The sequence below is a fragment of the Mesoplodon densirostris genome, chromosome 14 (assembly GCF_025265405.1).
Source record: "Mesoplodon densirostris isolate mMesDen1 chromosome 14, mMesDen1 primary haplotype, whole genome shotgun sequence".
In the NCBI taxonomy this organism is placed as follows: domain Eukaryota; kingdom Metazoa; phylum Chordata; class Mammalia; order Artiodactyla; family Ziphiidae; genus Mesoplodon; species Mesoplodon densirostris.
The window spans coordinates 14,745,564-14,772,557 of NC_082674.1; the positions used below are offsets into that span (position 1 = coordinate 14,745,564).

Sequence of the window (26,994 nt, forward strand, 5' to 3'; positions counted from 1 at the left end):
ACAATCTTCAGAATTCCACCACCAAGAGGGAACAAGAACTATGGAACAGGAGTATCAATAGAAAAGATCTGAGAAAAGCTCAGAATTCCTAACATGGATGATATTTAGAGAAACGGAAGGTATTTCTCTCTGAAAGTCAGTAAAGACTGGAGGAGGTGACTGTTTCTTCAAATATAGCAATACAAAACCTCAAGGAAAATTTAAAATCAAGGGAACATGACACCACCAAAGAAACACAATAATTTTCCAGTAACCAACCTCAAAGAAATGAAGATCTGAGATCTGCCCAATAAAAAATATGAAATAGTCATTTTAAGGAAGCTCAGTGACTACAAGAAAACACAGACAATTCAATGAAATCAGGAAAACAATTAAAAAATGAGAAGTTTATCAGGGAGACAGAAATCATTATCAAAAACAACAACAACAACAGCAACACAGAAATTCTGGAGTTGAAGAATACAATGAATGAAATGAAAAATGTAATAGACAGCATCAACGTCAGACTGGATCAAGTAGAAGAAAGAATCTGTGAGGTAGAAGACAGATCTTTTTACATTATCCAGTAAGAGGAGAACAAAGAAAACAGAATGAAAAGATTGAAGAAAGCCTATATGAACTATAAGATAAAAAAGCATGTATTATTGGAGTCCCAGAAGTAGAAGAGAGGGAGAAAGGGGCAAAAGCTTATTTAAAGAAATAATGGCTGAATCTTCCCAACACTGGGGAGAGATTTGGACATCCAAGTTCATGAAGTTCACACATCTCCAAATAATTTCAACCCCGAAGACCTTCTCTAAGACACATTATAGTGAAACTGTCTAAAATCAAAGACAAAGAAAGAATTTTAAAAGAAGCAAGAGAAAGAAATTCTTCACATACAAGGGAACCCCCATAGGCTAATCAGAAGATTTCTCAGCAGAAACTCTGCACGTCAGGAGAGAGTGAGATGATTGCTAAAATAATTTGTTAATGGACACACAGTATAAAAAGACATAAATCGTGACATCAAAAACCAAAAATGCCAGGGATGAAGGGGAGTAACTCATACAACTCAGTAGCAGAAAAACAAATAGTCTGATTAAAAAGATGGGCAGAGGACCTGAATAGACACTTTTCCAAAGAACATACAAATTGCCAGTAAGTTCATGAAAAGGCGCTCAACATCACTAATCATCCGGGAAATGCAAATCAAAACCACAATGATATATCACCTCACACCTGTTAGAACAGCTCTTATCAAAAAGACAAGAGATAACAATTGTAGGTTAGGATGTGGAGAAAAGGGAACCCTTGTGCACTGTTAGTGAAAATGTAAATTGGTACAGCCGCTATGGAAAACAGTAGGAGTTTTTCCTTGAAAAATTAAAAATAGAACTACCATATGATCCAGCAATCCCACTTCTGGACATGTATCTGAAGGAAATGAAAGTACTATCTTGAAGAGATACCTACACTTCCATGTTCACTGCAACATTATGCACAATAATCAAATATGGAAACAACCAAAGTGATCATCAATGGATGAATGGATAAGTAAAATGTCATTTTATATATACATACATTAGATAGATAAAAATGTAAATATAGGAATATTATTTAGCCATTAAAAAAGGAAATCTTGGGACTTCCCTGGTGGCGCAGTGGTTGGGAATCCGCCTGCCAATGCAGGGGACACAGATTCAAGCCCTGGTCTGGGAAGATACCACATGCCGTGGAGCAACTAAGCTCATGTGCCACAACTGCTGAGCCTGTGCTCTGTAGCCTGTGAGCCACAACTACTGAGCCCACATGCCACGGCTGCTGAGGCCCGCGCACCTAGAGCCCATGCTCCACAGCAAGGGAGGCCACCACAATGAGAAGCCTGCACACCGCAATGAAGAGTAGCCCCTGCTCACCGCAACTGGAGAAGGCCCGCATGCAGCAATGAAGACCCAACGCAGCCAAAAATAAACAAATAATCAAATTTATAAATTAAAAAAAAAGGAAATCTTGCCATTTGTAAAAACATAGATGGAACTTGAGAGCATTACGCTAAGTGAAATAAGCAAAGAAATTGTACAAAGAAAAGAATACTGTATGATCTCACTTATTTGTGGAATCTAAAAAAGCTGAACTCGTAGAAACAGAGTAAAATGGTTGTTGCTAGGAGCTGGGGGTGGGGGAAGTGGGGAGATGTCGGTCAAAGGTACAAACTTTAGTTCTATGATAAATAAGTTCTGGGGATCTAATGCACAGCCTGGTGACTATAGTTAACAATACTGTATTGTATATTTGAAAGATGCTAAAAAAGTTAAATCTTCTCACCACACACACACAAAAGCTAATTATGTCAGTTGATGGAGGTGTTAACCAATCTTTCTGTAGTAATCATTTTCACAATATATACATGTGTCAAATAATCACATTATACACCTTAAACTTACAAAATGTTATATGTCAATTTTATCTCAATAAAACTGGAAAAAAAAGAAACTGTAAGAAAAAATTGTTGAGTGAATGAATGAATGAATGAATGAAGCCAAGGAAAATTAACCTAAGTTTCCAAGGTCACACAGTGTTGAGTCTAGAGAATACTTTTGAACGTGGGGCTTCTGGCCTCCCTGTGCTATGCTGGTGCTGACATTCTCTAGGCAGGTCCAAGTTAGTGGTCAGCTTGGTAGCACAGCGTGGGGACAATGCACAAGCCTAGGAAGGACACAGACATGAGTCCTGGTCCCAGTTCTACAGCTTACAAGTGACATGAGACAAGTCCCTTAACCTTTCTTAGCTTCTCATCTGTAAAATTAAACAGTAATATCTACTTGTGATTGTGTTGGCAGTTATTGTATAATAATACTTAATTTCACTATACCTAAAAGGAAATAGCCATTTCAACTTCACAGGGTGGATGTGAAAATTATAAAAGATAATAAACTGTGAAATCACTTTCCAAACTAAAACGATCTGTGCAAACTTAAGTCAACAGCAAAAGCAAAAGAGAGGTGAAAATACATTTTCCAACACTATACGTAGTCACTGCTTCCAGGACCACTTCTCAGAGAAGCCTTAGCTGTATCTGCCCTTTGTCTACAGCGCTCAGCTCACTGAACCTCGGGGCCACTAGTCAGAGCTTGGGCAAAGGATTTTACAACAGGAAATTTCAGGCATGGCCTTAACCCCAGGATATTGATATCACTATATTCCTATATACAGGAATTAGTAGTCAAACCTGGCCCAGCACCACCTGCTAGCATGCTACCCCACGGCCCAGCCAGCTTACCCCATCTTTGCTGAAATAACTACACCTGTGGCATCTGCTTCTGATTCAAGACCTACCACTCTAGGTGTCCATTCAGTTTCCACTAAGCTAGTCACCTAACATTCTATACCAATTGTTACATGTTGAATTGTATCCAACCCCCCAAAAATATACTAAAGTCCTAATACCCAAAGCCTCAGAATGTGAGCTTATCTTAAAATAGGATTGTTACAGATGTCATTCGTTAAGTTAAAATGAGATTATACTGGGGTAGGGTGGGTCCCTAATCCAATGTGACTGGTGTCCCTATATGAAGATGTCCACGTGGAGACACAGACTCACAGAAACAATGGCACTGATGGGGGAGGCAGACACTGCAGTTATGCAGCTACAGAGCAAGGAAGCCCAAGGGTTGCCAGCTAACTACCAGGGACCAAGAAGAGGCGGGAAGGAATTCTTCTGCAGATTTCAGAGAGACTTCAGCTCTACTGACACCTTGACTTCAGGCTTCTAGCCTCCAGAACGGTGAAACAATAAACTCCTATTGTTTTAAGCCACTCAGTTCATGATACTTTGTTACTGTGATCCTAGAAAACTAATACACCAACTGTACTACAGTGCAGCAAAAGACTGCGATAGCCCCACTCTCACATCTGATTCACCAAAAGCAGGATATTCCCAAACAAAGCTCCAAAGAGGCCATGTATCTCATTGATCCAGGAAGCAGATGTAACTAAGAAACTGTGGCCATATGACTCCGTTTTTTAAAACAGGGAGACTATTAAGTAAATTATAATATTGTGGTAAGTAGAGATACATGCCCTGCATAATCCTGGCGATTATCAATATGATGAAGTTGACTCCCCTGATTAGGTCTTGTTATAGGACACAGTCAACCTGGAGACAGAGTATTCCGGTGGGCCTGACCTAATCAGATGGGTCCTTGAGAAGCAAAGCGTTTTCTCAGTTGATCAGAGAAGAAGCCAGAGATTCAAAACGCAATGAGGGGTCAATGCACCACTGCGGGCTTGCAGATCAAGGGAGCCACATGTCAAAGGAAGACAGGTGGCCTCCAGCTGCTCAGAGCAGTCCCCAGCTAACAACCAGCAAGGACATGAGGACTTCAGCCGTACCATCTCGAAGAACTGAAACCTGATGACAAGAATGAGCTTGTAAGTGATTCTCCCCAGAGCCTCCAGAGGAGAACTTAGCCCAGCTGACACTTTGATTTTGACCTTCTGGGACCTGTGCAGAGACCCCAACTTCTGATCTACAGAACTGTGTGCTAATAAATGGGTATTACTTTAAGTTGCTGAGTTTGTGGTAATTTGTTACACATCAATAGAGTACTGCAAATATATTCACATAAAATATTTCACAGGTGTTTTCATTAAAAGTGCAAGAAAACTGGCAAAAGTTGATGATATGTTTGTTTTTTTAAAAAAGGAAACCAAATCCAATATACAATATAATTTCAATTTTGTTTAACATCTATGCATAGATGAAAAACTGCATGAAGACACAAGATGGCATCAGAAGTAATATCTGGTGAAAGGACCGAATATTTTAAATTTCTCCCTTATACTTTTCTGGTCCAATTTTTCCACAATGAGGGTATATTACTTTAACAAGCAAAAATAAAATCAGTCATACTTCAATCCCTGCCAAGAACAAAGCATCTGGTTTTGCGGGGCTGCTAAAGTATTTCAGCTGGCTTATCAGTAAGAAGCAAAAGAAATCTCAGATAGCATTCTATACTAATATTATAAATTAAACTCTGTTGTGGAATGAAAATACAGAAACGCTGAGCAGGCCAGTCTCAGAGGCTGTGAATGAACTTTGGAAAGGCTGAAATATTCGCCTTCACCGCTAATCCTGCTAATGCACTCACAATCTATTTGACAGGCTGCCCGTCACATCCCCTCTGTCAGGGTGAGCAGCCCTTGGAGGTGCGGTGACAAGGGGATTACTGAGAGGACAGACAGGCCTCCCTCCCCTGCATTCTGACTAGCTTTGTAGACAGGCTGTGTGCCTCAGAGGGCACCGGACAGAGGCTTGTCTTCAGTACGGACCCCTTGGCTCAGAGGTACCAGAGGGAGACATTCACCAACCCAGAGGGATGAGTGTGTTCCGACAGGCATGTCACTCCTCCCATCTCATCGTGGAGAGACAAAACGAGGCAAGAGGAAGGCAAAATTCACAGGGCTGAGGTTTCTGGATGGTTCCTTCATAGCAGAGCTCCCCACGCCCCCTTCAGAGACCCTACGTGCTGAAAGAAAACTAGAAAAAGTCCTGGCCTCGTGGGATGAGTCACAGCACAGCCCTTCCCCTCCTTCCCTCTGGCTGCCAGGTTCCTCAGTGAGTGGCTGACACGCCTACAGCTTCCTCTTCATTAAATTGGCAGGATTGCTTTACTTGCCTTCTGAATTTTCAAGGGTTTCTTTTTAAATACCAGGTAAAATGGAAATAACAGGTACAGCCTTCATGCTAGCAGATTACACTTACCTGAAAAAGCACTATAGGATTTGTCCCAGAGCAAGGTTGCTGTTCCCTTTTCTGGAAAGTCCCTCTACCTAGCCCCGTCTCCCCGGCTGGAGCCAGGGTCCAGGCAGCTGCGGTCAGTGCCTCCTACTCCAGTTCACACGCATGGTTCTCGTTCACAGCCCCACTGAGCAGAAGGAGACGTTTTCCAGAAACACAGTTAACCAGTTACCTTCTGTTCCCCATTCCTGATGAAATCTTCCTCATTCCTGTAATTGGGCCAAAGCTGTTGTCCGGTTCCAGCTTAGCTAGGAACATCTCCTCACGTTCAGGTGTCACAAAAGACACGGGGCGTGCTGAGACCAGCACAACTGGCTGCTGTCTTCAGGGAACCTGCCATCAATAAGTAAACAGATAATCATAATACAGTCTTAGAGGTTGAGGTTTCTATAGCAGCACATGGGAGAGATGCCCGGACCAGACAGTGAAGGGTGAGGGGTCTAGTCCGAGTGACCTAAGTTACTCCGACTGCCTTCTCCAGCTGTGTGTCAGCCACACTGATCATTCATGCCTCAACTACAAGATGAACCTCTCTGAAGGGCAGTGGAGAGCTGCAGGCATGTCCCGTCAAGACAGCACCAGAGAGCCCTCTGGGGCCTCACACTCCACGCTGCCATCAGCCCTTGACAAGCCCAGCTTCGGTGCTCCACTCTTACTCAGGCTCACAGCTTATACCCTAGCTAGGGAAATGAATAGAAATGCATAGGAACCTAGTAAAACAAACAGAAACACACAGGAACCTAGTAAAACAAACAGAAACACACAGGAACCTGGTGAAATGAACAGAATGCACAGGAACCTAGTAAAATTAACAGAAACACATAGGAACCTGGTGAAATGAACAGAAATGCACAGGAACCTGGTGAAATTAACAGAAACACATAGGAACCTGGTGAAATGAACAGAAATGCACAGGAACCTGGTGAAATGAACAGAAACACATAGGAACCTGGTGAAATGAACAGAAATGCACAGGAACCTGGTGAAATTAACAGAAACACATAGGAACCTGGTGAAATGAACAGAAATGCACAGGAACCTGGTGAAATGAACAGAATGCACAGGAACCTTTTATGCCCGCACTGCCCTCTCAAGCAAGCTGCAGCCCTCCGGATGGAATAGGGGCACGAGAGCCCTGGTGCAGGTGGGAGTCAGCCACACATACCCTCTCCCCCTTCTCCCTCAAGGGGCTCCAGCCTGAATGAGACACCTTGGCAGGTCGCCCCGTGGTGTAGGAGGAGGGTCTCTGCCTTGTGCCTGGAGGCCAGAGCTAGGACCCCAGCCTTCATCATTTCTGGGCCTGGACTCCGCGCACCTTGGGAGGCCCAAAGCTTTCTCAGCCCACAAAGCTTAGCTGCCTTCTCCGTCTCCAGGAGGGGTTAAAGCCCAGCACTCTGTGTCCTTCTAGGCAAGGTGAACCGGAATGTGGGAACGTCAGTAAATCTCAGTTCCAGGGAGACAGGAGAGGGCCCAGAGAGTGCAGGGAGTTTGGAGTCTGAAGAATCTGGGTCTGAAGGCTGGTTCTATGACATACGTTGTCACCTTGTGCAACGGTATACTTCCGAGCCTCTGTTTCTTCATCTAAAAAAATAAGAATAACATCTCTGGATGTCAATCTCCCGGCACAGGGTTTTCTATATGGTAAGGCCTCAAGCGATCGCAGCTCCTTCCCCTGGGCCTGCATTCTAAACGTGAGCGCTAAAGAATGAAGAGCTTTCATGAGAACGTGAGGGATTCTAGGTCCCTGGGGAGAAGGGAAGGGAGGCAGGGGAGGGGGTCTGTTTGTGTTCAGAGGGAGGGAGACTCTCACAGGTGTCTCTGAAATCACCCTGCCCACAGGAATGCTTTCAAGTAAGGCAGTTTCTTTGCACAACCTAGAGGCAAGCCTCCTGGGCCAGAGGGGAGCCTGCCCCGAGGGCTGCATGAGGCACAGAGTCAGCTGTACACCCAACTGTCTAGCTGTGCATTTACATGGGGGTTTTCTGGGCACCTCAAAGAGCCTGGTGTGGGCCAAGCAGGCGGATGATCACCCCATTGTGTAAAACAATGAAACCTACAAGCTGGGCAGGCAGAATGACTCCACCTGGCTTCCTCAGCGGCTACACCCACAGTCTCACTGATCCTCCCTCCCCACGGCCTCCTGGCCCGTACCTACTGCACTCGTCAGAGCCATCTACACGGCAGGGGAGTGAACCACTATTAGACACGTAAAGAAAACTCTAAACGTTGCTTTGCAGTTTTTCTACCAGTCAAAAATGTGCTTCACAGCCAATTGTGAAACGACCTTAACATCCACAGCGAAAGTCCATGGAATACCTAGCTTTGGCTCACTCCCTAATTTCAGACTCTGAAGTTATGAATAGAAGATGAAATCTGCAAGGTCGTTTCATGAGTTCCTTATCACATCTAAGAACCAGTCCAGAGATGCAGGGAGAGAGATCCCGTCCACCATGAGGGTGGCGACAGGGCTTCTTGCCCCCTACAAATGGCCTCATGCAGAAAATCCCATTTCGACACAGCGGTACTGTTGGTATGGTCCAACTACCACTGAGCCCTCTTCCTCTGAAACAGGAAATGAGTTTGCCTTTACTGTTTCTCTAGAAATAAATACTTATGATTCAAATCTTTGTGTTCATCATTTCAAATTTTGTATTTTTATAATTGTTCTTACTTGGAGAGCATTTGGTTTATTTTTATTGTGCTTCTGGGACAAGTCAGAATATCCACGTGCTTCAGCCTATTTCCTAAAGGTGAGATTGACTTTCTAATTACAATTATTTCAACCCATGTATGTCTGCTACACAGTTCTACAAACCATGTGCGAGGCTTCTGCCTTAATCCGCATGGGTGACATAACTAGATGCCCAACAGCTAAAGAATCAGAGTATCCAGGAGAGAGAAATAAATTTGGTTCTCACTCCTAGCAAAAATGGACATAGTCAATCCTGTAGATGCAGTCTGAAAATTTTTTAATCTATCCTAGCAGTTTTCTGATTCCCTTTGCTCGAAGACATTTTCGAGACCAGAAGCAGCTGAAAAGCTAGGTGCGTTTTCAGATATTTTTTTAGGAAAAAAAAAAAGGTAGATAATCTTTAGCAATATTATCTATATTTATGGCACAAATTTAAATTTTCTCTGACAAAAACTGTAGAAGTTAGAAGTGATAAGTATTTTTATTCTCATTGACAGGTAAGGAAATTGAGACCATGGGATGCTACGGGATTTGACTAAGGTGACGCAGCAAAGTTCAGCAATAAACTTGTGCTGAGACTAAGGTCTCCTGCTTCCCAGTTCCTTTTATGTGGCTTATCTGCCAGACTTACTGAAGTGAACGTCAGGTTGTAACACATATATCTGGAAAAAGCACAGACTGTTGATCTCATTTTGTATAATGTCCACACTTAGCCTATTCTCTAGTGCAAGTCATAGACTTTAGTCAGTAAATAATATTAACTGAAGAGAAGTTTTTGCTTTAATAATTATTTTTCTTCCTGACCAAGGCAACAGTAAGAAATCTATCAGGCACAATTTTGGAAGAGAAAAAAAAAAATCCTATCCCTTTAGGAAATACTTTGACAGTGAAGAAAACTAACCTAATATTTTAGAAAAATTTGGATAGATTCCTGAAATTCCATTGGCAAAAATTAAATGAGGCTTAAAATTCTATGGACAAATGTATATTTAAATTTATGATCTGAAATCCAGACAAGGGAGTAGGGCAAAAAATAAATCCATGCTCCCAGCCACTATATACATTAGATTTTTTTCTTTTCATAAACAATGTAATAAAACACTCAGTCTTACTGGATCAAAACTCAAGAGGTTACAGCTAATCTAAAAATATCAATTGTTCTTTTTATCCACAGAGACCCTACATACCAACAATTGAGAGCAGGCAAAAGTTTTGTAATTTTATAATAAAGTACCACTCCACAGCATTTTCTGTCAAAACATAGGGTGATAATTTTGCATTAGGAAGTGTAAAACACCACAGTGTATTAGAGTGGCAACCCAGGATCATCTTAGAACAATAAATGGAGAAGCAATCCCAGGAAGTGGAAATTTGTGGAGAAATCTGTCACTTGGTGTATACTTCTGTAAGGCCAATATTGGTTCACTTAAGCAACAAGATATCCAAAAAGCCACCGATTACCAGGCAGCAAAAACTGAGTGGGGAGCCTGGACTTCCATCTTTGCCTGGCTGTAAAAAGGTGCTCCCCCCTGCCCCACCCGGGTGTATCAGAGAAGGCTGAGAGGGAAACCAAACTTACACCAGTACCCAGAGGTCACGAGGCCTTCTACCTACCCCCAGCAGAAGCAACAAGAAGGGACTTGGACCTCGCTCCTCCCAGCCTAGGAGGCGTCAGCAGAGGCCTAGCACCTCCACCAAGTAGTAAGCAAGCACCCCTGTCCTCCCAGGGTGCCCAGGGAGCCCAAGTGGGGAGCCTGGACCTTCACCCCCACGTGATGGTAGCAAAGCATAACCTCCCTCTTCCCGAACCAGCGCAGCAAGTCAGAGGAGACTTGCTGAAATAGATTTTGATAAGATCCAGAGTCTCATGACATAATACCAGAAGTTTCAAGGGTACAATTGGAAATTACATGTCAGACCAAGAACCAGGAAAATCTTCACTTGAAAGAGAAAAGATAATCGACAGACATCAACCTCAAGGTGACGCAGATGTTGGAATTAGGCAAGAATTTTAAAGCAGCCATCATAAAAATATTTCAGTGGGCAATTATGAACCCCTGAAAGTCTCAGTAAAGTAACAGAATATATGAAGAAAACCCATATGGAAATTTTAGAATTTTAAAAAATATAATCATTGAATGTTTTAAAGACAGCAGAACAGAGGGGACACAGGAAAGAATCAGTGAAGTGGAAGAGACAATAGGAACTACCTGAGCTGAACAACAGAGAGAAAATGGCTGAAAAAAAGTGAACAGAACCACAAAAAGTTGTGAGATCATAACAAAAGATATAATACTTGCGTCACTGGAGTCTAAGAAATAGAGGAGAAAGAGAACGGTGTTGAAAAAAGTATTTGGAGAAATTATGGCTGAACATTTTTCAAATATGGAAAAGAAAGAATAACTGAAGTTCTTTCAAATATGGAAAAAGATGTAAACCTATAGATTTAAAAATCTGTGCAAAACCCCGAATGGATAAACCCAAAGAAATCCATACCATGAACCATCATAATCAAACTTCAGACAATTAAAGAATTAAAGACCAAGAAAATATCTTGAAAGCAGCAAGAGAGAAATGACACCTTACATAAAGGGCAGAAATAATTCAATTGACAGCAGATTTCTCATCAGAACCATGGAAGCTGGATGGTTCTAGCACAACCTTTTTCAAGTGCTGAAACGAAAGAACTGTTAACCCAGAATTCTGTACCTTGTGAAATTATTTTTCAGGAATGAAGGAGAAATAAAAAAATTCTCAGATACAGGAAAAGTAAGAGGATTTTCCACCACCAGACCTGCTCTAAAATAATGGCTTTAAAACGTTCTCAAAACAGAATGGAAATGATTTTAAAAAAGGAAACTTGGAACATCAGGAAGAAAGAAAGAACAATGGTAAAAGCAAAAACGTGGCTACATAGACTCTCCCTCTCCTCTCGAGTTGTCTAAATTATGCTTGATGGTCGAAGCAAAAAGCATAGCATTGTTTGGCCTGCATCTCAATGTATATAGAGTAAATATTTAAGACTACTATGACATAAACAGGGAGCCTAAAAGGAGGTGTCTTAGTTAGTTTGGGCTGCTATAACAGAATACCATCGACTTCTTGGCTTAAACAACAGGCTGGAGGTCCAAGGTCAAGGTGCCAGCAAATCCAGTGTCTGGTGACAGTTATCTTCCTGTTTTACAGATGGCCATCTTGTCTTCTTGCTGTGTCATCACACGGTGGAGAAAGGCAGGAAGGAAGCAAGCTCTCTCATGACTCTTCTTGAAAGGGCACCAATACCATCCATGAGGGCTCTAGCCTCATGACCTAATTACCTCCCAAAGGCCCCATTTCCTAATACTATCTCATTGGGGATTAGGATTTCAACCCAGGGATTTTGGGGTGACACATTCAGTCCATAACAGGGGGTAAGGTTTCTACATTCACTCAAAGTGGTAAAATGATAACACCAGTAGATCTTTGTGATGATGATATAAATCTATATCTTGATTGTGGTGGTGGTTACAGGAATCCACCCATTACTATTGCTATGTCTGTGAAAAAACAGCATAAGAATATACACACATTGTACCAACATTGATTTTTCTGGTTATGATACTGCATTAATCATTACACAAGACATAACCACTGAGAGAAAATGGGTGAAGCATGCATGGAACCTCTTTGTACTATCTTTGCAATACCTGTATATCTATAATTATTTCAAAATAAAAAGTTTTTTTAAAATGGGAAATGGTTCTAGATTAAAAGATGCTACAGACATATACGCAACAAAAATCTACTTTGATTGGATTATGATTTTTTTTAATTCAAAAGGTTGGAACGTTTGGGGAAATTTTAATATAGATGGGATATTTTTGATGATTTTAGATAAAATTATTGTTAGTTTTCTTCAGTGTGATAGTAATGTTGTGGTTATACAGAATAATGCCTTTATTCCTAAAAGATGTGTGCTGAAGTATTTAGGGATGAAATATAATCAAACTAACTTTCAAATGGTTCAAGGAGAAAGACAGCAAGAAACAAATAAAACATTGTCAATTGTTGACTCTCTAAGGAAGGTATGAGGGTGCTCCTTGTACTATTCTTTCAATTATTTGGTATGTTTGTAGATTTTCATTTTTAAAAAGTTGGAGGGATGGATTGATGGACAGATATGTGAAAGAGCAAGTATAGTAAAATGTTAATTGTGAAATTTAGGCGATGAGTAACTGGGTGTTCATTATAAATTTATTTCAATTTTTCTGTATGCCTGGAAATGTTTAAATTAAAATACTGGGAGGGGGAAGCTGAGGGAACATATCAAAACTCAATGCCCTCCCCCAGCATGCCCAATCCTCCCTGGCCCAGTTAAATACATACTTATCATAATTAAAATAAAACTTATCATTTGTCATGGGAAAAAGCTTGCCTGGCTTCCTGGCTGGAGAAACCCTACCAATGCCTTACACTTTTCCCATAGTGGTAAAGCCCCAGGCAGTGCCATTGTCCACACCATCAAACTGAGAAGTCTCCTGTGAGTATTACTGATTGTCAGGGAGAGACAAACCTGGACAAGACCAGGCTGGGCTTATAGATAATCTGGTTTTCCCAGAAGGTACCCAAAATTTAAAGGAGTTAATGCCCCTTATGTGAGCACCTGAGGCCTAGGAGTACTGAGAAGCATGTTGGTGGTGGTGAAGAGGCAAACGAATTTTGGGTTATGTATGTATGTTGAAAATATACTTATATTGGGGGTAAATTTACTTTTACGGGAAATATATATTAGAACTACAATAAGAAAACAACTCCCATCATGGTGGGAGTTTATAACACATTAAGTACCAGAGTTAGGAATTAATAGACAAAGAAATGGAAAAATTAGAAAGAATATAGAAGATATGAACCTTATCATGAAAAAAGATGGATTTTATGATACATAGATCGCTGTAACAGTTGACAAGAACTCTTCAAGCTGTCCCACCTGCCTTAAGAGTAACTGCTCAAGTATTTCAGTGTCACCTGAAACTAACACAACATTGTAAATACCCCAATAAAAATTTAAAAAAAAATTTCAGTGTCAGCTGATCTCTCCAGTGACAAGACCATGGAGACTGTTCCTGATAGCAACAGCATCACACCTGCTCTGGTTCTTGGCCTACTGCAGACCTACAGGAGGAGCTACATGTGCTGTGAGATACTGAAGATATTCTGAACTCTGACTGCACAAAGACGCTCAGCTTCTGAGCCAGGTCAATAAGAAGTGAACCAATCTTCCAAGTAAATCTCATTATTTAAGGCAAGGCCCGTATTCTCTGAAAGCTCATTTTCCCTCTCTGGTCCTTGGAGTGGCAAAGAATCTAGCCATTCCTGCCCCATTTCCTCTAGTTTTCTTTCATGTCCCCTGTAAAGTTTCTCATCTCATGCCACCACCTACCTACAGGCTCCAAGTGGTACCCACTGCTGTGAATGACAAAAAGCAATCCATCCCTGCACCTGTCATGACAAAACTCCTTATCTTATCTCCCCAGCAAAAGAGTTCAATCAAACCAATCATTAAAATTAAATTAATTACGCTTTATACCTCCCCAGAGATTGCTGAGCTAAATGAGCCAGCTAAGTGTTTGGAAAGGAAAAACAAAACTCTCAGCCAATTCATCCCATCTTTCATCCATCTCAAACCATCCCACTTTTCTGGGTTAGTCCTTCTATATTCTTACTGCTGGAGCTGGAACCGGCACTGGCCAGGAAAAATGGCCAAGAATGGAAGAACAGATGAATGGATGAAGAAGATGTGGCACATATATACAACGGAATAGTACTCAGCCATAAAAAAAGAGAAAAAATGCCATTTACAGCAACATAGATGCAACTAGAGATTGTCATACTATGTGAAGTAAGTCAGAAAGAGAAAGGCAAATGCCATATGATAGCATACATGGAATACATGGAATCTAAAATATGACACAAAACGAACCTATCTACGAAACAGAAACAGACTCACGTATATAGACAACAGACTTGTGGTTGCCGAGGGGGAGGGGGTTGGGGGAGGGATGGAGTGGGAGGTTGGGGGTAGCAGATGTAAGCTATTATATACAGGATGGATAAACAACAGGGTCCTACTGTATAGCACAGGGAACTAACTATATTCAATATCCTATGACAAACCATAGTGGAAAAGAATATTTCTTAAAATGTATACATATGTATAACTGAATCACTTTGCTGTACAGCAGAAATGAACACAACATTGTAAATCAACTATAGTTCAATTTTTTAAAATGTAAAAAAAAATGGCAGCAGATGCCACGGCTTAGGTGGCTGGGGGGTGACACAAACATTCCTGCAAATATGTCCATGTGATAGTATCGTGTGACCAGCTTTTCTGTGGGCTAGGACAATCTAGCACAAGTCAGAGGAAGCACAGATCCAAAGGAGACTACCGAGGGAGGTGTCTGCAGAGCGAAAGACCCGCTGCTACTTATTCAGTGACACCTGCCACATACATAGGCCCCTGCCCTGCCCCACACCTCAGTCTGCCCCCGGGGGGATTCTTTTTCTCCCTAAGCATATGCCTCAAAGGAGTGGTGTGAATGGGGCACTTACATTTTGTCACCAGACTTCCTCTCTCAACCAAACATAATGATAATCTGTGAACGGATTAATCCATTTGTCTCCATGGAGTTAAAAAAAAAAAAAAAGTCTTCTTTCCAGTTTTCCGGAAGGTTTCAAGACCACCAGTCCAGGTCAGATACCCTTCTTCCATCCCACTTCAGGATCCCTGGGCTATGATAAAGTGGAGATGAAGATTCTCCTGGGAATAAGGCAGCTTGGGAGGCAGGTTACTTCAGGAGGCTGAGAGAAGCTTTTCTAATAATACTTTTACACAGTGCTTCAAAAATGCCAAAGTTGTTCTGCAACACATTAGGGTCCAGTTTTGGGTTCAAGCAGTTAACAAATGACTGAGAAAACATGTATGACTTTGACCTCTACATTAACTGAATGAGGTAAGTGGGAAGAGTATTATCACCATTATGAGGCTCAGAGAAGTGTAGGTACTTTGCCCAAAGCTTGGGAGCAGCAGGAAAACCTAGAACTGGATCTTCAGGTCTCAAAGGAAACACAGCTTCTAATTCCTCCTGTGCCACTGACATGAGGTTTGATCCCCATGAGATATGAATCTCATGTCCCTTGTGAATTTTTCATCTGAAACACGCAAACTGGGCCCAACCATCAGTGTGGCCCTAGAGGTGGCCCCAAAAGCCGGGCTGGACGCGTAGGGTGGGTGACCAAGCCTGCGCCTCTAAGAGCTCGGCCCCGCCGGGGGCTCGAGACCTCTGCCTCAGAGACCCGGGTGCCCGAAAAGGCTGGGGACGTACGAGACTTTCTGATCTAGGGCAGGGTCCGGCCGCACCATCCCTGCCGGCTCGAATCCCAGGAATCTCCGTCAGACCACGGCTGCGCTGGATTCGAGACGCCAAAGGAACTCCATGGGTCTCCAGCCCGCATTAAACCCGGAGCTGCCCTCTTCTCGTCGGCATCTCTGGCGCTCACATACGCCAACAGCTGGATGTGCCCTCCGGGCCAGTGTTACCCCGAGTTTGTGATCCCTGAAAGTGAGACACAGAAGTCGGAAGCGACAGCCCGCGTCCGCCTGAAGACACCGCGCCCCAGCGCCCACTGCTCGGGGTGGTGAGCTCCGGCTGCGCCTGCGCGCCGGGCCTGCGCAATGGGCGGGGAGGCGGACGGGTGGGGCCAGGTGGGCGGGGCGAGTACCCCACGGCAGCTGGTGCTTTGAAACCCTAGGGCAAGGAGACTGTTCTAAACCACCAGATCCCGGAGGCGGAAGCTGCTGGGCACCCTCCTTCACTAAGGGCACCTGCCAAAGCTTCGGTTCTGCGGATTCTGTCGGTGGGGACGAACCGATTCTTGGCGCACCTGTGGGCAGGATTTGAGGGGCGGGACCGGGAAATGTGGGAGCAATAGTGTCACTGCTCCAGGTGTGGCCCATCTGTGACGTCATGGAAGTACGTAAATGAGATACCGATGTAGACGTCGCGGATCCCTTGCGCTCTTGCCAGAGGCCTGTGTGACATCACTGTCATCGGGAGGAAGCCCTGACGTCACAGTGCCATAATGTTCTGGGAGGTGGGATGGGACGCCTTTGAGTCGGTTCTACGGACGCCAAGGTTCCAGGGGAGGGGGTGGGAATGATATCACAGGTCCCACGTTCTTGCAGATGAGGTGCCGTCCGGGAGCCCTAGACCATCTTACTGCGTTTCTCCCTCCCCCCAGGACCCTATACTAGCCCTGAATCCCGAGACAAGGAGGAAAAAGGCCCTTCGTGCGCCCCAAACCCCTAGCTACATTCCGGAAGGAGGGGGTAGAACCTGAACTCTTCCTCTAGGAAGGAGCCCTTGCGGGCTGTTCTTTCCCCCAGGGCGCTCCTGTTCTCCTCCCAGAGCGAGCGCTAGGAAGCTCCAGGCTGCGCCGAGGGTCTCTCGCGCCTTCTACCCGCCCAGCAGAGAAGTCCAGCCGGGTAGCTGCCCCACCTCCTGCGCTAGAGACGAATCGCAGGCCTAGCAACTTTGGGAAGGGCCCCAGCCGAACTCTCATCTCCTTCCCTCTCGAAAACCGGCCTGAGCCACGCTGGGCATGTGAGGCCAAAGGAAACTTAATGTCTGAAAACGGGGGGTGGGGGGTGGTTCAGAATCTTCCAGAGGTGTAGCAGGAAAAAATTGGCCACCTGTAGAGTGGACAGGCAATAAAACACACCCAGCATTTCTGACCGTCTCGTTGCCTTTTCATGCGACCCACAGAGTAGGATCAGGGAATTGTAGCCTGTGTGGGGTCTGGTGGTCCGCGACCCAGGCTTGCCCTTCCATTTGCAGTCGCTGTTACTGCAGTGTATGAAATCACTGCCATGAGGAAAGACTGCAGCCAGCTACGCTGCTAAGTGGTTTCTGCGTCCACCAAGATGATAGAGGCATTGAGAACAGGCTGGAGGTCTCTGGGCAGCACCCTGTCCCACTCCCACCCCATCCCCCAAACCTCTGCGCTTAGGAATTCATTCTTCCAAGGACGGACACTCGGTGCTGAAAGTCTCTCCGTGGCAGGGCCTGGGGATGGAGGGGCGGGGATTCATGGTATCAGAGGTGGGTGGGCCAGAAAGGAAAACCCTCCTTGGCAAACCTCCCCATTTCACAGTCCTTACTAAGTCCTTGAGTTGGGGCAGAGGTTCTTTGTGTCCTGGGGAGGTGGGAGGTGGTGCAATGTGAGGGACACGGGGCAGCAGCAGTCAATCCCTGAGGAAAACGAACTCCCTAAAACAGTAAAGGAACTGAATGAGGCACTCTTTCAGGTCCTCAGAGGTGATCAAAGCTCTCCGTAGTGGAGCGTGTGTGTGTGTGTGTGTGGTGTGTGTACCCACGCCCTGTCCTCATCTTGGAACAATCACTTAAACGGGCGAGTAAAGGAACAGATGTGGCTTCTCCCCTGGGGCGCTAACACAAGTCGCGGCCAAGCGCGACCCATACCACAGCCTGCGCTGCCTGGACCCAAGCCGTCGAAGCCCAAAACCCACTGACTAACCCTCCCTCCACATGCCCAGAGGTCACAGTTCTCTGGGATACGGGCTCCGCTCTCTCCTGCGGCGAGTCCTTTTGGACCCGAGGGGTAAGAAGGCTTGGGCTCTTGCTTGACTAGCAGAGATCCCATAGGCCGGTCCAGAACCGGCAGCGCCCCGCCCCTCGTTCTCAGTGGGTCCTGGGACCCGTCAAGAAGGTTTGGAGGGCAAGACCAGATGCAGACAGGACCTGCGGCGGAAGTTACTCGGGGTTGCGGGCAGGACACCGCGAGGTGCCCCGATTCCTGGGCCGCCCCTCCAGGCCTGTCCAGCAGGGGGCAGCGTGGCTCCGAATGCTGAGGGCAGGACTCGTCCACGCCGTCCCGGCCAAGGCCACAGAGATAAGTCGGGTTCCCGCACCGCCGAGTTCAAGCCCGCCGAGGGCGGGGAGGCATTCCCAGAGGAGGTGAGGATGGCGCAGCGAAAGCCTAGAGCGTTTTAACTCCTGCGGCCCCGGCACACTTTTTCAGACCGAGGACTGGTGGTCCCTGTTGCAGGTAAGCTCGGCCCAGCTGTCTCCGCGGTCACTGAGCGCCGGGCACAGAAGCCCGAGAGGCTGCGCTCGGCTCGGGAAGGGCCGCGGGCGCCACCGCCTGAGCCGCCGAGCGGTCAGGATGCTGGAGCTGGTGGAGCCCCGCCCCGCCCCAAGCTGGAGAGCCCCCTGCTGCCTGGCCTCTAATTGTGGGAAAACTAGGCGCCCCAGGGAAGGTTCAACTTGTGGAGGGCCGACTCAGATTTCTCCTCCGAAACTCCCCGGGCCTCCCAGGGCGCCCGCCCCCGCCATTCCTGACAAGGCTTTAAAACGGCAGGAATCTTTGCGGGCGTGGAGCCGGGATCCGGGCAGGGGACAGGCCCCAGCCAGAGAATTGTGTCAGGGGGCTCCTAACAGAGGGAGTGATGTAGTTCTGGGGCTTTGGGGAGGCAGCGGTGATTATGTATTTGTAGCCGCGTACTGGGGCCCGGGGGACGGTACTGGTCTGAGGCAGTCCGTGAGGGCGCTTCCTTCCCTCCCCCGTGCAGCAGCAAGAGGCCTGGAGGGAGGCTTTTCGTTGGGGAGGTGGGTGACGTTCTCTTCCCTTGGTGGACCCTAAGCGACCCCGACACCCGGGGATGTTGGGATTTCTCACAGCCGATGTACTGGCCGCAGGCTCGGCTTCTTTGTAAACTCGGAGCCCTTCGGAGATGAGGACTGGGGAGACTGAGACCCTCAGGCCAGAGTGGAGGAGAAAAGTAAGAAGATAAATATGGGCGGGGTCCGAGGTTGCCCAACACCGGGAGAGAGGAGGGCTGCTCCACCCATCCCAAACCGCTGACGCTCCTTAGGGGAAAGTTGCTGAAGTGGGACAGGTCGGCTTGGGCAGCGAAACCCGCTCCTCTCAAAGAAAGGAGCCGCCCAGTTTCCTGCGTTTGGGAGGGAAATTACCCATCCTGCAATGCCTGTAAAATAACCGTTTATTTAATATTTTTAAAAACTCCAGTGATAAATGTCCGTTACCGATGGTCAGCATAAAGTGCCAATCGCAATACATCGTCCTGCTCCTAGCCTTCTGCTCGCTCGCGGTGATGGGGCAGCGGAGCAGGGGAGCCGGAGGGCGGGTCCCCTCCAGCCCCAGGGCCCGAGGCCCTCGCCCCGCCGTCGGAGTCCGGGAGCCCAGGGCCCGCTGCGCGGCAGGAGCTGGGAGGGGCGCTCCCCGGCCCCGCGATACTGGGGCCCGGCGGCTGAAGCAGATACAGGGATTACACTTTTGCAGGCTCCCAGGGGTGGGGTTGGAGGCGGGAGGAGGGGTTGGAGGCTGCGAGAGAGCACAGAACTTCTTTTCCTCTCCCCTCTCTCTCCGCAGTCAGAGTTACAAGCTTATATGGTCAAAGAAAAAAAAAAGAATAAAGAAAACGTATAAAATAACAATAGAAAAAGTAATACTTCTGGGAGAGGCGCCGCTGCGGCTCCGCGAAGCTTTCGTTCTTTTTTTTTAATGCAGTTTTCCTTCCGCCACGTGAGTACCTCCTTTTGGCCAAGAGTTTAGCCGCGTCCTGGGGGAGCCGCCCGGGCGGCCGGGGTCACGGCCCGGGGCGGGGCTCTGGAGTTCCGCGTGCGCCCGGGCCCCGGGGGACGCGTTTGGGATGGGGGAAGGTCCCGGGAGGCCCTCCCGCTGCCCGCCAGAGTCGCCTTCGGCTTCTGGTCCCTCTGGAAGAGGGGGCGGCGTGACCCAGGGTCCGGGTGCCCCGGAGGCTCTGTTTAGCATTTGATCTTGGAGGTTTTGAGCTCCTTCACCTGTGAGTGTAGCGTCTTGTGGACAGCGAGAGTCCTGGACTGGCAGAATCCTTTCCCGCACTCTTGACACTTGAAAGGCTTCTCTTTGGAGTGAATATATCTGAGGGCAAAAGCAGACCGAGAATTAATCCTTGCAAAATGACCCAATGTTATAAATATTATAAATAGTTATCCAAGATCCCCTCCCACTGCAATGAGGAGCTTGCCCTCAGAAGAAAGGAGGTTTGGGAGTAGCTAGTGTGGAGCAGGGAGGTGAAGGAGACACCTCCGTCTGCGCCGTGCACAGGTCCAGCTAGGCCGACCCCTGCCTTCCTAACCGGGGGCCAGCATGGCCTCCTTGTAAGGCCTGAGTCAACACTGAAGGTGAGTGAGGGGACCTGGGTGGGACAATTTGCTGGAGCTGTGCTGTCCCAAACGGTAATCACCAGCCACATGTGGTTATTAAAATTCAAATTAGGTAAAGCTGAAAAGTTAGTTTCTCAGCTACACTAGTTGCCCATTTCAAGGGCTTGGTTGTCTTTTGTGCCACGTATCATTTTTCATCATCGCAGAAACTTCTATCGCACAGCGCTGCAGAGGGAGGAAGCTGTGCGTGCCTGTCTGGAGCTTGGGTCCTATTCCTCGCATGTTCTCTCCACCCTTGCTCCAGGAGCCCATCCCTGAGCTTTGCTGGTTTCCTTCCCGATTTGGGGGAATCCCAGAAACTTAGGAGGCTTGGACTTGGTAGGGGGTGGGTCTCGCATTAGGGAGGAGGCTGGTGAGGACATAAGCAGACAGCCAGCTCTCTCCTGGGCCACCCGCAGTACCGCACCTGTGGTCTCGTAGGTGGTCTTGCCTCCGGAAGGCTTTGTGGCAGATGTCGCAGGTGTAGGGCCGCTCGTCCGTGTGCGTCCGCTCATGGATGAGGAGGTTGTAGGACTTCGTGAAGTGGCGGCCACAGAATTTGCAGACGAACTCCTTCTTGGTTTTGGAAGGCAGGCGTCCCCTCGTGGGCTTCTTTTCTGGGGACAGCTTGGTCACATCCAGGAGGGCGCCCAGCCCACCTGCGGGGGACCCGGGACCCTCTCCCCGGCCAAGCTTGGATGGATCTTCTTGCGTGGCCGCCAAGGCCAGGTTGGCAAAATCAAAGCGCGGCTTGGTCTTGAGCGCCGCGGGGCCGCTGCCTCCAGCGGTGATCTCAGGCTTGGGCTGGATGACGTGAGGGAACCAGGGGAAGGCGGGCAGCTGGAAGCGCGCGTCCACCAGGCTGGACACGGCACCGGGCACTTTGGAAAAGGAGGACCGCGGCAAATGCATCGCGGGGTAGCCCAGCGTCCACTGGTGCAGGTGCACGGCATGCAGCGCGCTGAAACCATACAGATTGGGCAGGTGGTCCGAGGGCACCGTGGGCAGGCCATTCACTGCCTGAAGAAAGGAGTAGTTGGTAAGCTGCAGAGATGGGTGGATGGGCACCGGTGCTGGCAAGGTTTTGCTGCCCATGGTCGTAGTTGCAGTATGTTCTCAATCTCGATCTGCAAGGAAAAGAAGAGGGGAGGAGAGAGGAACAGACAAGTTCAGGGTAAGTGCCCTCCTTCTGAGTTCCAGCCCAGCCACACCTTGTCTGTCCCCCAGAGCCAGAGCTGGGAACCTAAGACCCCACCCATGGAGCTCACTGCCCTCACCGAGAAGGCAGGAACCCTCAAAATTGCAGGGCTCCTTCCCAATGGCCTCCAGCGGAGACACACAACTTGATACAGAAACCAAACTACATCCTACGCAATGCGACCAACTTAAAACGAGTCTACAGTGTACATGACACTGAGAAAGGTATAAGCACAGGGAAACTGTCGTGTAAAGACTTACATCCAGGCAAGCCTTAGTCAACAGAGAATTACACTCTCCTGTAAAGATAACAGAAACTTGGAAGCACACTTACACATTCATGTGCAGATAAACAAATACAGAAATGCACGCTGACAGATAAACACAGACTCGCACATTTTGAAGCAGAGTTGACAACAAGGTGCAAAGATAAACTGCGACAAGCGGTATTGTGCTACTAAACAAAATGCAGGGAGGAGCGCTCGTACACACACGGGATCACACTGCACCTACAAAGAGCTCCACAGACAGACAGCACACGTACAAACACCCACCAGTCTGCACATCTCCCAGCTCCTGTGCATTAAGCTCTACTAGCTGACCATCAGTTTGGCTTCTAGAAGCCATGCCATGTTTCTCCTTACAGCTCTCAACATTGACCTCAAATTTGCTTTTCTGTATCACTGTTAAGGAGCCCTTTTGACACCACCCTCTCTGCAGCTCCCTGCGGACTGACTCCCGTCCACAGCCCTTGGGGATCACCTTTGTTTCAGCAAGGACGCTAACAGCCACATTTACTTACTCACTCAAACATCTGCAGTCATGTACAAGGGGGCTTCAGTGCCCTCCCTACCCCACAGGAAAGGGTGGCAGGGGCTTGGGGCTCTCAGGATGTGTGTGCCTGTGGTGAACACCCCCTCCCGGGCAGGTGGGTTTGCCTATGAGCAAGGGCATTGAGGCTGGGCCTCAGCTGCTGTGGGCTACGCACCCTCCAGATGCAAGGCCAGGGAGCTTGAGCAAAGCCAGAGGGGAGTCATGCTGATGTGACAAGCAGTCTCCTGGCCTTCTTGACTCTTGGTCAGGGTCCCCAGCCTCCGTGGACAGGTCTAGACTCGGCAGACAGACCTTTTATGTCTGTGCCTCCCAGACACTGCTAACTTGGGTCGGTCCAGTGGAGGCAAAAACAGGGAGAAAGAAAGGTGGAATTACACAGAAGACCCTGGGAGGTCTTCTCAAGGTCTCAAGTGCCAAAGTCCGTCTCAAGAAGTCACTGGGGAGCAGGGTGCTTGGGACTCACTTCTCCTTGCCTGTCTCAATCACCTGCCTCCCACTTCTCCCTTTACTCCTTATTTCCCCTCTCCTCTTCCTCAGATCTTTCTTCCAACCTGCAGCAGGTCCCCACCCCTAGGCTTCCCAGGCCCCTGCTCTGTACCCTCCTTCACAGCACACACTGACACCACCCAGACAGCTTCGGAAGCCTAGCTTACCCTCAGCCCAGGACCCTCAGGCTCGGGCTGCCTTTCACTACAGGGAAGCTTTGAACGTGAGGGCAGTGCCGTGCAGTTCCCAGGAGGATTGAGGACAATATTGACCTAGAAGCCCTTCCCCCTGGAAGCCGTTGGGGAAGGTCACTCTCGGTGTGGTGGGCCCTAAGGAAAGGGGCTCTGCTGGGGGTGGAGGGAGCAAAACACCCAGAGCCGGCAGAGACGTCCTCGCGCAGGGTAAATCGAATGAAAACCAAGTCGGACCGCAGCAATTAATTCGGCCTGGGGCTCAGGGAGGCACAAATCTGCGTGGGAGCGCGGAGAGAGGACCCGGGCGGCGGAGCCCTGGCCTCCGCAGCGGTGTTCTCCGTTACGTCGATCACGGGTCGCGCCAGGGACGACCCGAGACCCTCCTACAGCGTTGAGACGGGGCGAAGCAAAATACGAATTGGGCCAGAGAGAAAGCTGGAGCCTGTTTGGGTTGGGAAGGGGGAGGGGGGAGAAAGGAGACGACTCGCCGACTTCAAAGGTCTGCCCAGAGTTAGGCGAGGTGAGCGCTCTTTGATTTGCTGTCACCTCTCCTTCCCCTCCCTGCGCTGGAAATCAGATCCTTATCTCTGGCTCCCCGGGGCCCGCAGGGCGCCGCCCGGGCCTCCACTTGCTCCCCTAGTGCTCGGCCTATCCCCGGCGATGGCGACAGAGCGCTGGGCTGCACCCGAGCCCGGGCCGGCTCCGTGCAGGGTCGGGGATCCCAGCAATCCCTCGTGTACTAACCTGGCCTCTCCTCGCCCACCCCCAGGATCGGAGCCCTTGGGGTTGGGCTCGGTAAGGGGAGCGGGCGCCTGCAGCCGACACTGCTCTCGGGAGCCAACCTTAACGGGCTATCTGCCCAATCTTGTTTCCCCCAACACTCAATTTCTTTTTCTCAGTGGCGCAGCCAGTTTATTTTCTGCCACATTCCGAGGGCAGGGTTCCCCAGGCCCTCGTCAACGATTTTCCCGGGGACGAAATTCGTTCGAAACGTGGCTCTCTACCCTAGTAGTCCCAAGAATGGGCCGAATTCACTCTCCGGTTTCAGGCAGTCAGCTAAGAGGAAAACACAGTCTCACCCTCGCCTGTCCCGCCAGAGGGGATGAGCGAACGCCCGGCCCCGCTGGCTCCCGTTGCCCTGACACCGGAACCCCAGCGTGAAGGCTTTAGATCTTTAAAAGCGAGAGGAAACACCTCTTCCCAGGCCCCAGGCCAGGCATCCACTCGGCAAGGAGCTAGGACCTCGGGACCTTGGAGGTGCGGGTAAGGGTGCTGACCACGCGCATCAAACGCCATTCGCGCTTCCCAGCCCGGATCCCCGCGCTGTGCAGACACTGTTTCCCTCGTGCGGTAGAGCGCCAGTCCCGGGTCTGCAGCCAACCCTATGCTGGGCATTAATGAAGTGTGCAGAGTCTATTAAAGTAGTTGATTCGGGGCTAATTGAGCGTGAGCGAGTTAACCGCTTGCATTAATGAGGGCAGAGCGAGCTCCATGAGTTTGCGCCTGGAGGAGTCTAGCATCAGCCCCAGAAAATCATCCTTGACACAGAATCCCCATCACGTGTGGTGACCGGCGTCCGGACCCCTGGCGAAAGGACTGACCAGCACGGGACACTTCTGTTTAATTCTCCCAACGAACGAGATCGAACGAACCCTTCGGCTACGCGGCCATCACCCCTGCATTTAAACGCCTGCTGCGTCCTCAGCGATCTGCTCCCCAGTCTTACTGAAATCGCAATTACTTCTTGGAGCCTCGGATAGAACATCTATCTACCCCCTGGTCGCCCTCCATCCGTTCCCCCCGCCCCCCGCGTCCTTGCCAGCCCCTCTCTTCTCTAGGAGGCCATGAACCTGAGAGATTAACTAGCCTTGCACGTGGTTTCTGTTCCCAAGAGCCAGCGCGCAGCTCTTAACCCGGGTGAAATTTACCAAATTGTGGCAACAAAGAAACCCTCGCAGCTACACTGTACTCCAAGAGCCTACCCCGCTACTGGCCGAGCTGCTGAAAAACGAATGGATGTGGGTTTTCATTCCTCTTATCAGAGAAGTTTGGGGGGAGAAATTAGTTCAGCAGGCAGTCCGTCACATCTTTCCCTCTCTTCTCCGGCTCCCACCTTCTCTCCTGAAGGGAGACAGGCACGGGAGCAAACGAATCCTTCCCTTCCAAGCCCGAAACTGAGGACACCCGCGGCTCCACAGTGTTTCCGCTACTGCGGCGTGCGGGTCTCTGATTGGGAAGTAGTGTTCGCGCCCCCTGCGTGCTCCCCTGCACCAGGACAGTCGGCGGGTTACGCTCCAGGCCTTGACCACACAGAGCAATCAGCGGATAGAGAACACCCCGAAGGCAGAGCGCAAGTGCGAGGCGGCGTCAGGCACGCGGCCCTGCGCTCCCGGGTCGGGCCGGCCTCGTACCTGAGCGCAACTCGGCAAAAGACAAACGCTCACGAAAGCGCGACCCGGAGGGGGCATGCACCTGTCCCTGGCGCGGGCGCCTGCGGCTGTAGCCATCCATCCGCTCCCTCTTCCTTCTTCGTCAGCTAAGGTAGGTCAGGTTGGGCTAGGCGCGCGTCTCGGGAGAGTCTGTGCCCGCTTTAGTTGCTTCGGTTTCTTAGAGGGGGGGCCACAGGCTGACTTCCGAAGTCCGCGAGCACCTCGCCTGGGATTCCGCGAAGCCCGGCCGCGCTGGGGGCAGTAGTGGGGACCCGCCCCCTCATTCCCCCAGGGTCAGAGGCCGAGGACCCCTCACGCGAAGCCCCTGAGCCAGCACCCACGACCGCCCAGGACTGCAGCTGCTCTCGCTTTCACAATGGTCCTGCAGCCTTCGCTTGGCGAGAGGAGCTTCTTTCTGGGACACAGAGAGAGAGGAGACACCCGCCGATCGGTGACAGGGGACCCGGGAGTCCTGCCCGTATTCCCCTCGCCGAGCCCGGGCGCCCAGGGCTGCAGTTACCTTATTCCGCTGCGGTCCCGGCGCTGCGCGCGTCTCTGGGGCTCCCGCTGCGGGGGACCCGGGAAGCCAGAGGCGCTAGATTCCACAGCGTCCTGGCCCCTCTCCGGCTGCGGGGACTCCGAGCGCCCGACACGCGGGAGCGCTCAGCGGCCCCGGAGTCCTGTCCGCCCAGGGATGGTGAACTTCTCTCGGGGCTCCTACGTTGGGTCTGAACCCGGTGCGGCTGAGAACGTACTGGGGAGAGACCGAGCTCCGACTCACTCACCCCTTAGCACCGAGCCGCCTACTTATTTTAATCCACCACCCTCCCTCCTCCCTCCCTCCCCCTCCTCCTCCCCTCTCCCCCTCCCCCTCCCCTTGCCTCAGGATTCCTCCTCTCCCTCCCCTCCCTCCCCTGCCCCCTAACCATCCTGCCTTGCGCATGCGCACTGAGAGAGAAAGTTTTGCTGACCCGGGCAGCCGACTGTGGCAGCGGCGCTCCCTTGGCCCCGGCCTCCCGGGAGCTGCGTCCCCTGTTCTTCAGTCCTGTGCGACCCTTTCTGCGTTGTTAGGCCCACGAGGTCCCCCCAGGCGCGCTAGAGGAAAAACAACCTC

General features: G+C 49.2%; 1 protein-coding gene and 1 long non-coding RNA gene across 3 annotated transcripts in view; both read right to left on the minus strand.

Moving 5' to 3' along the window:
* Positions 1–16,148, minus strand: part of LOC132501701 (uncharacterized) — a 49,222-nt gene extending 33,074 nt beyond the window's left edge. For both annotated transcript variants that reach the window (XR_009534289.1, XR_009534288.1), the window contains exons 1-2: positions 15,066–16,148; positions 5,747–6,115 (exon numbers count right to left, since the gene is read on the minus strand). This is a non-coding gene — a long non-coding RNA (uncharacterized LOC132501701). The remainder of the gene's footprint in view (positions 1–5,746; positions 6,116–15,065) is intronic.
* Positions 16,149–19,518: 3,370 nt separating this feature from the next.
* Positions 19,519–26,672, minus strand: OSR1 (odd-skipped related transcription factor 1). The gene is given in 4 exon segments (XM_060117261.1): positions 19,519–20,343; positions 20,345–20,456; positions 21,168–21,867; positions 26,401–26,672. Coding segments are annotated over 3 exon segments (981 nt in total). The 5' UTR covers positions 21,836–21,867; positions 26,401–26,672; the 3' UTR covers positions 19,519–20,142.
* Positions 26,673–26,994: the final 322 nt, after the last annotated feature.